This window comes from Hypanus sabinus, chromosome 14, assembly GCF_030144855.1.
Source record: "Hypanus sabinus isolate sHypSab1 chromosome 14, sHypSab1.hap1, whole genome shotgun sequence".
Classification (NCBI taxonomy): Eukaryota; Metazoa; Chordata; class Chondrichthyes; order Myliobatiformes; family Dasyatidae; genus Hypanus; species Hypanus sabinus.
The window spans coordinates 19,453,078-19,465,762 of record NC_082719.1 but is presented as its reverse complement, the minus strand read 5'-3'; the positions used below and the strand labels follow the sequence as shown (position 1 = coordinate 19,465,762).

General features: G+C 42.9%; 1 protein-coding gene across 3 annotated transcripts in view; it reads left to right on the top strand.

Annotated features, from left to right (window-relative positions):
* LOC132404582 (coiled-coil domain-containing protein 158-like) overlaps positions 1–12,685 on the top strand; it is a 175,785-nt gene that overhangs the window by 144,994 nt on the left and 18,106 nt on the right. For all 3 annotated transcript variants that reach the window (XM_059988841.1, XM_059988839.1, XM_059988838.1), the window contains 2 exons: positions 6,628–6,684; positions 7,581–7,645. In XM_059988841.1, coding sequence (XP_059844824.1) covers positions 6,628–6,684; positions 7,581–7,645 — 122 coding nt within the window. The remainder of the gene's footprint in view (positions 1–6,627; positions 6,685–7,580; positions 7,646–12,685) is intronic.

Sequence of the window (12,685 nt, the reverse complement as noted above, 5' to 3'; positions counted from 1 at the left end):
CATACAGCTTTTATTTTCTTACCTCTAAAATAAAGGCCATATTTATTCACAGAGACCTCGCTTTAATTCATAGAGGTCCTTGGCCGAATGAATTATGCCAACCACTTAGCTAGCCCCAATTTCCCATATTTGACTATATCCCTCCAGGCACCTCTTCTGCATGTACCTATCCAAGTACTTCTTTAATGATACTCTTATACCTACCTCAGCTATTTCCTCTGGCAGCTTATTCCTTAAGCTTATCACCCTCTATGTGAAATGGTTCCTTTTAAATCTTTCCTCTCTCCCTCTAAATCTCTGGCAAAGACTGCTACCATCTACCTTATCTATTCCTCTCATAATATTAAACATTTCAATAAGGTTGCTCCTCACTGTCCTTTTTTTTGGAATAAACACCTAGCCTGACCTAACTCTCCATATAACTTGTGCTCACTAGTCCTGGCAACATCCTTGTAAAGTTTTTCTGAACACTTTTCAATTTAACTACATACATATACAACTGTATATGGTTAAAATGTTTAAGATTGTTTAACATCATTTCCAATTCCAAGTGTAAAGGAGAACAAAATAATTTTTGCTCCAGATCCAAAGCAGCACAAAAAGCACAATAAATATAAATACATAAGGTAGATTGTATACGTAGATTGATTGTATGACCATAACGTGACACTAGGCACAGAAGTGGTTGCACATAAGCTGACTGACAGGAAATGATAAGGTGGGTGTGTGGTGGGGTGGGTTAGTGGGAGGAAGTGTTGATCAGCTTTACTGCTTGGGGAAAGTAACTGTTTTGAGTCTGGTGGTGATGGTGTAAATGCTATGTAGCCTCCTCCCTGATGGAAGTAGGACAAACAGTCTCCCTGAGCAGGGTGGCTGGGATCCTTCATGATGTTACTGGCCCTTTTCTGGTACCTTTCTGTATATATGTTTTTTAATGACAGGTAGGCTGCTGCTGTTGATGCATTAGCAGCTTTGAGTACCCATGTAGAGCCTTCTGATCCGCCACATTACCATTTCTGTACCATACAGTGATGCAGCATGTTAGGATGTCTACTGTGCGTCAGTGGAAGGACGTGTGATGTGCATAATGCAGCTCTCTGCAGCCTCCTCTGAAAGTAGAGGTGTTGGTGAGCTTTCCGGATGGTGTAGAAAATGTATTGTGGGACCTTAAGAGGTTGAGTGAGATTTTCCCTTCCAAAGTGGATGACCTCCCATTTACTAACATTGTACTCCATCTGCCAGACCCTTGCCCATGAACCCATCTATATCTGCAGACTCTCTGTATCCTCTGCACAATGTCCTTTTCCACTCAATTGAATGTCATCAGTAAATTTAGATACACTACACTCAGTCCCTTCCTGCAGATCGTTAATGTGTATCATGAACAGTTGCAAGCCCAGCACTGACCCCTGCGGCACACCGCTTATCATTGATTGCCAACCAGAGTAACACCCATGTATCCCAACTCTTAGCTTTCTATTGGTTAACCAATCCTCTATCCATGCTAATACATCACCCCCAACTCTATACATTCTCATCTTATGGATGTCTTTTTATGTGGCACCTTATTGAACGCCTTCTGGAAATGCAAGCAAATAATATCCATCTGCTCCCCTTCATCCACTGTGCTTGTTATATCCTCAAAGGACTCCAGGAATTTTGTCAAACAGGACCTGCCTTTGCTAACACCATGCTGTGTCTGCCTGATGGACCTGCTATTTGTTCTTTAATGATAGCTTCAAGCATTTTCCCAACTACAGATGTTAAACTAACTGGCCTATAGTTGCCTTTTGCCCACATCTTCTTTTGAATAGTGGCTTGACATTTGCCTTCTTCCATTCCACTGGGACCTCAAGTCAAGTCAAGTCACTTTTATTGTCATTTCGACCATAACTGCTGCATAGTAAAAATTAGACAACATTTTTCAGGACCATGGTATTACATGACACAGTACAAAAACCAGACTGCATAATGGTGCAACTGCATAAAAAGAAACAACACAGAGAAAGCTACACTAGACTACAGACCTACACAGGACTGCGTAAAGTGCACAAAAACAGTGCAGGCATTACAATAAATAATAAACAGGACAATAGGGCAAGGTGTCAGTCCAGGCGCTGGGTATTGAGGAGTCTGATAGCTTGGGGGAAGAAACTGTTACATAGTCTGGTTGTGAGAACCCGAATGCTTCGGTGCCTTTTCCCAGACAGCAGAAGGGAGATGAGATTGTATGAGGGGTGCATGGGGTCCATCATAATGCTGTTTCCTTTGCCGATGCAGTGTGTAGTGTAAATGTCTGTGATAGCGGGAAGAGAGACCCTGATGATCTTCTCAGCTGACCTCACTATCCGCTGCAGGGTCTTGCAATCCAAGATGGTGCAATTTCCGAACCAGGCAGTGATGCAGCTGCTCAGGGTGCTCTCAATACAACCCCTGTAGAACGTGATGAGGATGGGGGGTGGGAGATGGACTTCCCTCAGCCTTCGCAGAAAGTAGAGACGCTGTTGGGTTTTCTTTGCTATGGAGCTGGTGTTGAGGGACCAGGTGAGATTCTCCACCAGGTGAACACCAAGAAATTTGGTGCTCTTAACGATCTCTACTGAGGAGCCATCAATGTTCCGCAGGGAGTGGTTGCTCCGTGCCCTCCTGAAGTCGTCAACCATCTCTTTTGTTTTGTTCACATTCAGAGACAGGTTGTTGGCTCTGCACCAGTCCGTTAGCCGCTTCACCTCCTCTCTGTAAGCTGACTCGTTCTTGCTGGTGAGACCCACCACGGTCGTGTCATCAGTGAACTTGATGTGGTTCGAGCTGTGTGTTGCAGCACAGTCGTGGGTCAGCAGAGTGAACAGCAGTGGACTGAGCACGCAGCCCTGGGGGGCCCCCGTGCTCAGTGTGATGATGTTGGAGATGCTGCTCCCAATCCAGACTGACTGATGTCTCCCAGTCAGGAAGTCTAGGATCTTGTTGCAGAGGGAGGTGTTCAGGCCCAGTAGGCTCAGCTTTCCAGTCAGTTTCTGAGGGATGATTGTGTTGAAAGCTGAACTGAAGTCTATGAACAGCATCTGAACATATGTGTCTTTTTTGTCCAGGTTGGGTTAGGGCTAGGTGGAGGGTGGTGGCAATGGCGTCATCTGTTGAGCGATTAGGACGGTACGCAAACTGCAGCGGGTCCAGTGAGGAGGCAGCAGGGTCTTGATATCCCTCATGACGAGCCTCTTGAAACACTTCATGACGATGGATGTAAGTGCGATGGGACGGTAGTCATTTAGGCAGGACACTGAAGACTTCTTCAGCATGGGGATGATGGTTGCAGCCTTGAAGCACGATGGAACGGTGGCGCTGCTCAAGGAGATGTTGAAGATGTCAGTGAGAACATCTGCTACCTGGTCTGCACATCCTCTGAGCACTCTACCAGGGATGTTGTCTCGTCCAGCAGCCTTCTGTGAGTTGACCCTGCACAGGGTTCTTCTCACATCAACCACGGTGAAACACAGCACCTGGTCATTTGTAGGAGGGGTGGACTTCCTCACCACCAGGTCATTTTCCGCCTCAAACCGGTCGTAGAAGTTTCAGTGCATCTGGAAGGGAGGCATCACCTGCACAGTCAGGTGATGTTGTCCTGTAATTGGTGATGTCCTGGATGCCCTTCCACATGCACAGCGTGATGCCGCTGTCCTGGAAGTGGCTGTGGATTAGCTGGGCATGTGCACGCTTTGCCCCTCTAATGGCCCTGGACAGTTTGGCCCTTGCTGCTGTTAGGGCTGCCTTGTCACCTGCTCTGAAGGTGGAGCTGCAGGTCCTCAGCAGTGCACACACCTCCGCGGACATCCATGGCTTCTGGTTAGCGCGTATAGTGATGGTCTTGGACAAAGTAACATCATCAGTGCACTTGCTGATGTAGCTGGTCGCTGATGTAGCTGGTCATTGATGCTGTGTACTCCTCTAAGTTGGTAGAGTCGCCATTGGTTGCAGCCTCCCTGAACATGTGCCAGTCAGTGTGCTTAAAGCAGTCTTGAAGAGCAGAGATGTCTCCTGCAGGCCAGGTTTTCATCTGTTTCTGAACTGGTCTGGAGCACCTGACGAACGGTCTGTATGCTGGGATTAGCATAACAGATGTGGTCTGAGTATCTGAGGTGGGAGCGGGAATGTTTGTGTAAACCAGGTCCAACGCGTTCTCCCCCCTTGTTGCAAAGTTCACGTTCTGATAGAATTTGGGGAGCACTGACTTGAGGTTCGCGTGGTTAAAATCACCGGTGACAATAAACAGTCCATCAGGGTGTGCGTTCTGCATTTCGCTAATAGCCCCATACAGTTCACAGAGTGCCTCCTTAGCATCAGCGCTGGCGGGAATGTAGACACCAAATATAGGAACAGAGGTGAATTCCCGTGGCAAATAAAATGGTCTGCATTTAACAGCCACAAACTCCACTTGAGATGAGCTGTGTCTGGAAACCAGCACAGAGTTCTTGCACCATTCCACGTTGATGTAAATACACACACCACCATCGCGAGTCTTACTGGAGAGAGCTGCGTCCCTGTCAGCACAAAACAAGGCGAGCCCGTTCAGCTGAATGGCAGCGTCCGAAATTCCAACAATGAGCCATGTCTCTGTGAAGACATATGCAGAGCAGGCTCTGTACTCCGGCTGAGTATTTTGTTGGAGTCAGATATAGTCCATTTTATTGCCCAGGGAGTAGACATTGGAGAGCAGAATGGACGGGAGAGCGGGCTGGCTAGGGTTCGCTTTTTGCCTGGCACGGACCCCTGCCCATTTGCCTCGCTTCCACTTACTCACACATCGCTTTCGACATCTCCATCTCCGACTACCTGCATCAGGCGAGTCCAAGGAATGTAGGCCTATTCCCCTCAGCAAGCTGAGGTTGCGTAATTCAACCAGCAGATCTTTGTGAAGGTTTGTTATTGAGCAATCTCTGTATTGTGGTGGTAGATAGCCACTCTGTTATCCATGTGCCCTAATCGAAAATTGTGATTCAAACTTAAATTAGACAATTAAATTAAAGTAACACCAGTTCTGAAAGGCCACTGCTGCCATGCCGCACCGCCTCACTAAAGAAACCTGCCCAGAGTCCAGGGAATTTTGGTAAATTATCACCAAAGCCTCTACTATAACTACTGCCATTTCTTTCAGTACCCTGGGATGCATTCCATCAGGACCAGGGGACTTCTTTATCTTTAGGCTCACAGTTGCTCAGCACTACTCCTTTAGTGATAGCTATTGTTTCGAGATCCTCACCTCCCATTGCATCCATACTGTCTCTCTTTGACATGTTGGACGAGTCCTCCACTGTGAAGACCGACACAAAATAGTCTTTCAAAGCCGCGGCCATTTCCTCATTACCCAATTATCAATTCCCCCTTCGAAGGACCTGCATTCACTTTAGCCACCCTTTTCCACTTTATATAATTATAAAAAATTTTACTAATCATTTTTGTATTCTGTGCTAGTTTATTTTTGTAGACAATCTTCCCTTTCTTTATTGCTTGCTTAGTGGTTCTTTGTTTCTTTTTAAAGTTTCCCACTACTCTTGACAACTTTCTATGCACAAACTTTTAGTTTGATGCCTTCATTTATTTCCTTAGCTATCCATGGCTGGCTCTCCCCACCCTTACTGTCCTTGTTTTTAACTGGAATATACTTTTGTTGAGCACCGTGAAAAATCTCTTTGAAAGTTGTCCACTGTTCCTCAACCATCCCACCTTATAGCCTGTGTTCCCAGTCTACCCTGTCCAATCCTCCCTTATCCCATTGTAGTCTCCCTTGTTTAGGCATTATACACTAGTTTTCAATCAAACTATTGCACCTTCAGCATGTACAAACAAGCTGGATGAACTCAGCAAGTCGGGCAGCATCCGTTGAAATGAGCAGTCAGCATTTCGGGCTGAGACCTTTGAGAGTCATTCACCTCTCAGTCTCTAATCTTTGACCCTTCTCGGCCCAAAACATTGACTGCTCATTTCAATAGATGTTGCCCGACCTGCTGAGTTCATCCAGCTTGTTTGTACATGTTGATTTGACCACAGCATCTGCAGTGTACTTTGTGTTTACTATTGCACCTTCCATTTGTATGAAAAACTCAATCATACTGTGATCACTCTTTCCAAGAAGATCCCTAACTACAAGATTGCAAATTTTACCTGTCTCATTATTGCACAAGACCAGATCCAGATCTGAGGTAACACGTTCCCTTGTAGGTTCAGTAACATGCTGTTCAAGAAAGCTATCAAATATGCATTCTATGAAGTCCTCCTCAAGACTGCTTTGACCAACTTGATTCACCCAATCTATGTGCAAGTTTAAATCCCTGTGATAACTGCTGTTCCATTCTTACATGCCTCTGATATTTCTCTATTTATTGCCTGTGTCACTGTAGTTGGCCTATAGACAACTCCCACCAGTAATTTTTTTTCCCTTTACTATTCCTAATCTCTACCCAGATGGATTCAATATTCTGCTCCTTGGATCTTGTATCATCTCTCACTATCGTCCTGATCTCCTTCTTAATGTTTCTACAGAGGTCCCAGGTTTCCAATTTATTTCTAATAAGTAATATGACTACTGAGAGATAGGAAATTATATTGTTGTGTATTTTGTCTGTTCTTTTTTAGTGATGACGTGAATACAGATGACCGTAAAGAACAAAGAACCCAAGACAGTCTCTTTAGGTTTGAGAACACTGCAGCTTCAATTATGATTTTTTCCCTACTGCTTTTTTTTTGTTTTGTTGATATGCACGGTGCTGGGAAAACAATTAAAAATGGTCATCATTATGTTCTGCTTGAAGTAGCAGTCAAACGATTCAACAAAGAACAATTCAATTTTGCTCTAATACTACCCTGAATTTAAATATATTGTGACCCCCAACTTATCTCCAAATGGTTAGGATTTCTGTTAATGATCTTAACTTATATGGAAATCTATTAAGCATTTCCATAGGAAATCATTGTAAAAGCTTATTGCTAATCAGTAACGTAGTTTTATACTAAACCTTTACTGCCACAATACTTTCATAATCTCAACAAGAGATTAAATAAATGTGTGCTTTATGTAAACAGTTCTCATTCGCTTTCCCTTTTAAAGACAATTTACTGCCTACTTTCTAAAGCAGTATAAGGCTTTAGAAGTAGTACAAGTTAAATCAAATAGTTGGAAAAATTGATTGCATAACTCTAGATTTGTAAAGTTGACGTTCAAAAGTTGAAATGGAAACATTCCCAGTTTATGTCAATAATACTTTTCAATGGTGCTGTGTGGTTTCAGAGACGAGCACTTTTTCCCAGTATCTTTCTGATGTTAAGGTCAAGGGTTGTGACAGACAAAGCAAAGACTTGCGTTAGTCTAACCCAAGTACCTACATTTTGGTAGCTTTGAAAACCTTATAAAAGTGACTTTATAAAATAATTAAAATAATTCTTCCATTTTGTTATTTTAAGACTTAATGTTATGAGAAAATCTGAGGACAGGTGTGGATATGTGCTATAATTAACTACTATGCGATTGTTACGAAGTCTGTGTGTGTTGCTTGCTAAAAGGAATGCTATGTACATCTCTCCTCCTGCAGGAACCCACTAATCTATTCTTCAGAAGTGAAAGAACCTTTCAATATTGACAATTTAACTTGCAGTGGTGAGTTTAACATAACAAAATTGTTCATTTGTAGCTGGAGTTTCTGTTGGTGTTTCACTAATGGCTTGTGTTTTGTTATCATTAACATGCTTAATTTAATTTATATGCTTTATTTTTTAAATTTTTATTAAGCATTTCTAACTGTTAATTAGCAAGATAGTCTATCCTAAATATTTACTATCCACAATTCCTTCATAATCGGTGTTTGTATCTACACAAGATTAAAAGTGCTGTATGTTTTCATTTTCTCAACTGTCCTGTGACTTCTTTGGAATTAGTTGAAATTTAGAGTTGCAGTTCTAGCAACTGAATTACAGAACCCTGCTCTGCCGCAATACTGAACTAAAAACCTTACAGAAGCAGGTGGTGGATGATCACCTGTTAGCCTGAAAGAGTAGTGTCTACTGATCCATACTGATCCTGATGTGCTCACACACATGCATAAATGCTTGACCAGTACTTTAGAGATCCCAGTGACAACAGAGATCGGAAATACTGTCTGCTAACATAAGTAGTGAAGAATTATGCCCAAATTTCATATGTCTTTAATTATGCATGGCTTCCTTGCTGATGTACATATCTGAGGTTTTACAGAACAACTGAATTCCTTTGGTGCCTTTGTGTTGGTGACATACCGAAATCTTGTTTTCCTCTTGCCGTATTTTAAATAACTGAATTATGTTGATGACAGTATATTTCTTCAATTCAATTTTGCCTCAACAAAGCCACACAGATCTATAAACTGTCTGCATTTCACTCAAGCCTGTTAAGTGGATTGCATATTAGCGGGTTATAAGTTCTTTGTTGATATGATTTCCACACATTTAACATCTCATACATGGTTTCATGGTTTTCCTTAAATTTCAATTAAAAACATAGCAGATAAACCCCAATCTGTGAGTGGACTGATGAAAGCTTATTTAAATTGAGGAGCTTAAGGTAAAGGAATCCTTAGGAGACAGTGATCATAACATGATAGAATTCACCCTGCAGTTTGAGAGGGAGAAGCTAAAGTCAGGTGTATCAGTATTACAGTGGAGTAGAGGGAATTTTAGAGGCATCAAAGAGGAGCTGGCTAAAGTTGATTGGAAAGGGACAGTAGCAGGGCTGACAACAGAGCAGCAATGGCTGGAGTTTCTGGAAGCACTTCAGTAAGCAAAGGATAGATACATCCCAAAGAAGAAGTATTCTAAAGGTAGGAGGACTCAAACATGGCTAACAAGAGAAACCTCTTTGCTAACAAGAAAGCCAACATAAAAGCAAGAGAGAGGGCATATAATATAGCAAAAAATAATAGGATGTTAGATGATTGTGAAACTTTTAAAAACCAATTGAAGGCAACTAAGATGGCCATAAGGAGCAAAAAGATGAAATATAAAGATAAGCTAGCAAATACTATCAAACAGGATACCAAAAGTTTTATTTCAGATATAAAGAGTAAAAGAGAGACAGAAGTAGATATCAAACTGCTGGGAAGTGACACTGAAGAGCAAGTAATGGGGAACAAGGAAATGGCGGAGGAAATGAACTAGTATTTTGCATTTGTCTTTGCTGTGTATGACATTAACAGTATGCCGGGTATCTGAGTGTGTCAAGGGGCAGAAGTGAGTGAAGTTGCCATTACTAGGGAAAAGGTGCTTGGGAAGGTGAAAGATGTGAAGGTAGATAAATCACCTGGATCAAATGGACTACACCCCCAGGGTTCTGAAAGAGGTAACTGAAATTAAGGAGACATTAGTAATGATCTTTCAAGAATCATCAGATTCTGGCATGATTTAGGAGAACTGGAAAATTGCAAATGTCACCCCACTCTTCCAAGAGAGGGAGGCAGAAGAAAGGAAATTATAAGCCAGTTAGCTGACCTTAGTGGTTGGGAAGGTGTTGGAGTTGATTGCTAAAGATGAGGTTTCAGGCTACATGATAAAATAGGCCAAAGTCAGCATGGTTTCCTCAAGAGAAAATCTTATCTGACAAATCTGTTGGAATTCTTTGAGGAAGTAACCAGCGGGATAGACAAAGGAAAATGAGTGGATGTTGTATACTTGGATTTTCAAAAGGCTTTTGACATGGTCCCATACATGAGGCTGCTTAGCAAGATAAGAGCCCAGGGTATTACTCGAAAGATACTAGCATGGATAGAGCATTGGCTGATTGGCAGGAGGCAAAGAGTGGGAATGAAGGGTTCCCTAACTGATTGGCTGCCAGTGACTAGTGGTGTTCTGCAGGGTTGGTGTTGGAACTGCTTCTTTTTACTTTGTATGTCAGTGATTTGGATGACTGAGTTGATGGCTTTGTGGTCAAGCTTGTGCATGATGTGAAAGTAGGTGGAGGGGCAGATAGTGTTGAGGAAGCAGTGAGGCTGCAGAAGGATCTAGTCAAATTGGGAGAATGAGCAAAGAAGTGGCAAATGGAATACATTGTCAGAAAATGTATGGTCATGCAATTTGGTAGAAGAAATAAAAACATAGACTATTTTCTAAACGGAGAAAATTTAAAAATCTGAAGTCAAGACAAGTCAAGAAAACTTGACAGTCTTTGTGCAGGATTCCCTAAAAGTTAATTTGCAGGTTGAGTCAATGGTGAGGAAGCCAAATGCAGTGTTAACATTAATTTTGTGAGGACTAGAATATAAAAACAAGGATGTAATGCTGAGACTTTATAATGTACTGGTGAGGCCTCATTTGGAGTATTGTGAGCAGTTTTGGGCCCCTTATCTATGAAAGGATGCACTGACATTGGACAGAATTCAAAGGTGATTCCCAAAAATGATTCCGGGATTGAAAGGCTTATTATATGAGGAGTGTTTGATGGCTCTGGGCCTGTACTGGAATTCAGAGGAATGAGGTGGGATCTTATTGAAACCTATTAAATGTTGAAAGGCCTAGATGGAGTGGATATGGGGAGGATGTCTCCTATAGTTGGGGAGTTTAAGACCTGAGGACAGAATCTCAGAATAGAGGGATGTCCATTTAGAACACAGATGAGGCAGAATTTCTGTAGCCAGAGGGTGATGAATCTGTGGAACAAGTTGCCACAGCTGACTTCGAGACGAGGTCATTGAGTGTATTTAAAGCAGAGGCTGATAGAATTTTTGCTAAGCCAGGACATGAAGGATTATGGGGAGAATGCAAGAGAATAGGGTTGAGAGGGAAATAGATTAGCCATGATCAGTTGCCGAGCAGACCAAATTACCTAATTCTGCTCCAATGTCTTATGATCTTAATAAGTAATCACTACTCCTTATCCAACAGTGGGAAAGCCTTTGCTCACGTACCTTTCACTGTGCATTTGCTTTCTAGACCAAACGCTTTAAATAATATCCTAAAGATTGGTGCAAGAAGGCAAAGAATGGAAATAATGAGCCTAGAAATGGCACTAATACCAAATAGTAATAATGGTAAAAGACTATAGGACACAACATGTTAACCTAAGTGTAACATTGTGATTGGTACAAAATTTGGTCATAATTGTATAGACCAGTAAAACTGTTGTCGAAGTTCCCCTGCATTGTAGTCATTTTCTCCAGTCTATACTGCTTTAGCTCAGTCCCGTGTTGGATTCTCCCCTTGGTCTCTGATTGCCTTTAAATGGAACAATAGTAAATAGAAAGCCTTGGAGCCTATCTGAAATTGACTATGCGAGGACAGCAAGTGGTGTCAGAATGACTCAGATCAAGTTGAGTAACCACGCACTGTGTAGTGGGATCCAAGTGTCAACCTGAAATTATTAATCTGCTCAGTTGAGGAAAAACACCAGAGACACGAAATTTATTCAGAGAGGAGTTCGCAGCCCCACGCACTTCAGGCGTAAGGTAGCCAACTCCCAATATGTCGGTTTACAAAGGTCATACTTGTACCCAAAAGCAGGGTACTACATTCACAAATTATTGGTTACCGATTCAAATTCATCAATTGATTGGCTATTGCATAGCTAAGCACGCGTAATACTCGGAATGGGTATGGACGCAAGCAAAACACTCAAAATAGGTATATAGCTCAAAATACTTTGCTGAACACATTGTCTTGTGGTCACAGGTTCCCTTTTCTTTGTGGTTGCCACATGTTATCTGGGATCTTAGCTACTTCCCCAATAACGTATCCTCTCCCTGGTTCTGTCTACATATTTTGCTACACTTACCCCTCGCCCACCCCTTCTACACTTACCCCTTACCCTCTTCACATTCTCATTCCCTCCTGTGATCATGAAATGATCACTCATCAATATCGTGAAAATCCTCTGGTGCAGGTTTGAGGAGTTCGGTGGCCTCGACAGTTGCCCGTACTACCATCAGTGGCTTAGCCGGCAGCAAGTCCCCTAATGAGGCCATCATACGGTTCAGAACACATCTGACAATGGCAATACAGACAAAAATCCCTATAATAGCCATCAGTGTGTAAATAGCCCCATTGATTAACCAGTCCCTCCATGCACTTAGTCCCCAGTCCCCCCCATCCTGCCCAACCTGTTCCTTCCTTGATGGATCCTAACTGTTCATCTATTTTGTTCATGTACCGGGTTATGTTGGCGGTGGCATCTTCTAACCCCATTATGCATTTGTCCTTTACGATAGTATGGAGTCCACCCTCCCTGGCGAGGAGGTAATCAAGTGCATAGGGCTTTTGCATGGAGGAGAGCCGCAGTTGGTTAAGGCTGTCAGTGATGAGTCTTAATGCTCCCCTGGTGGTGATCCCGAGGCTCATGAGACCACAGGCCAAATAGTTCCGATTGTGGGCCACTATAGTGGCTCCTGATGCTCCCAAAGAGAAAAAGCCAGCTGCCCCGTATCCGGCCACCTGACGCGGTTAGGGTGGTCAGGACTTGGTAATCTGCACAAAATTCTTGGGAGACCTCTCTCTTGTACCTCCCAGATGGGCGGGACAGGGGACCCCAAGTCCCAGGGCAAGGGACCACGGTGGGGAGGAAGGTGCCATAGGAAGGGTATGGGTACTCCAGGAAGTTGGTAGCAATGCCGTTATAGAAGGAAAAAAAATACCCCGGGAGGGTATACATGATCTCAGTGCAACCCTTACCCTTTAGGTT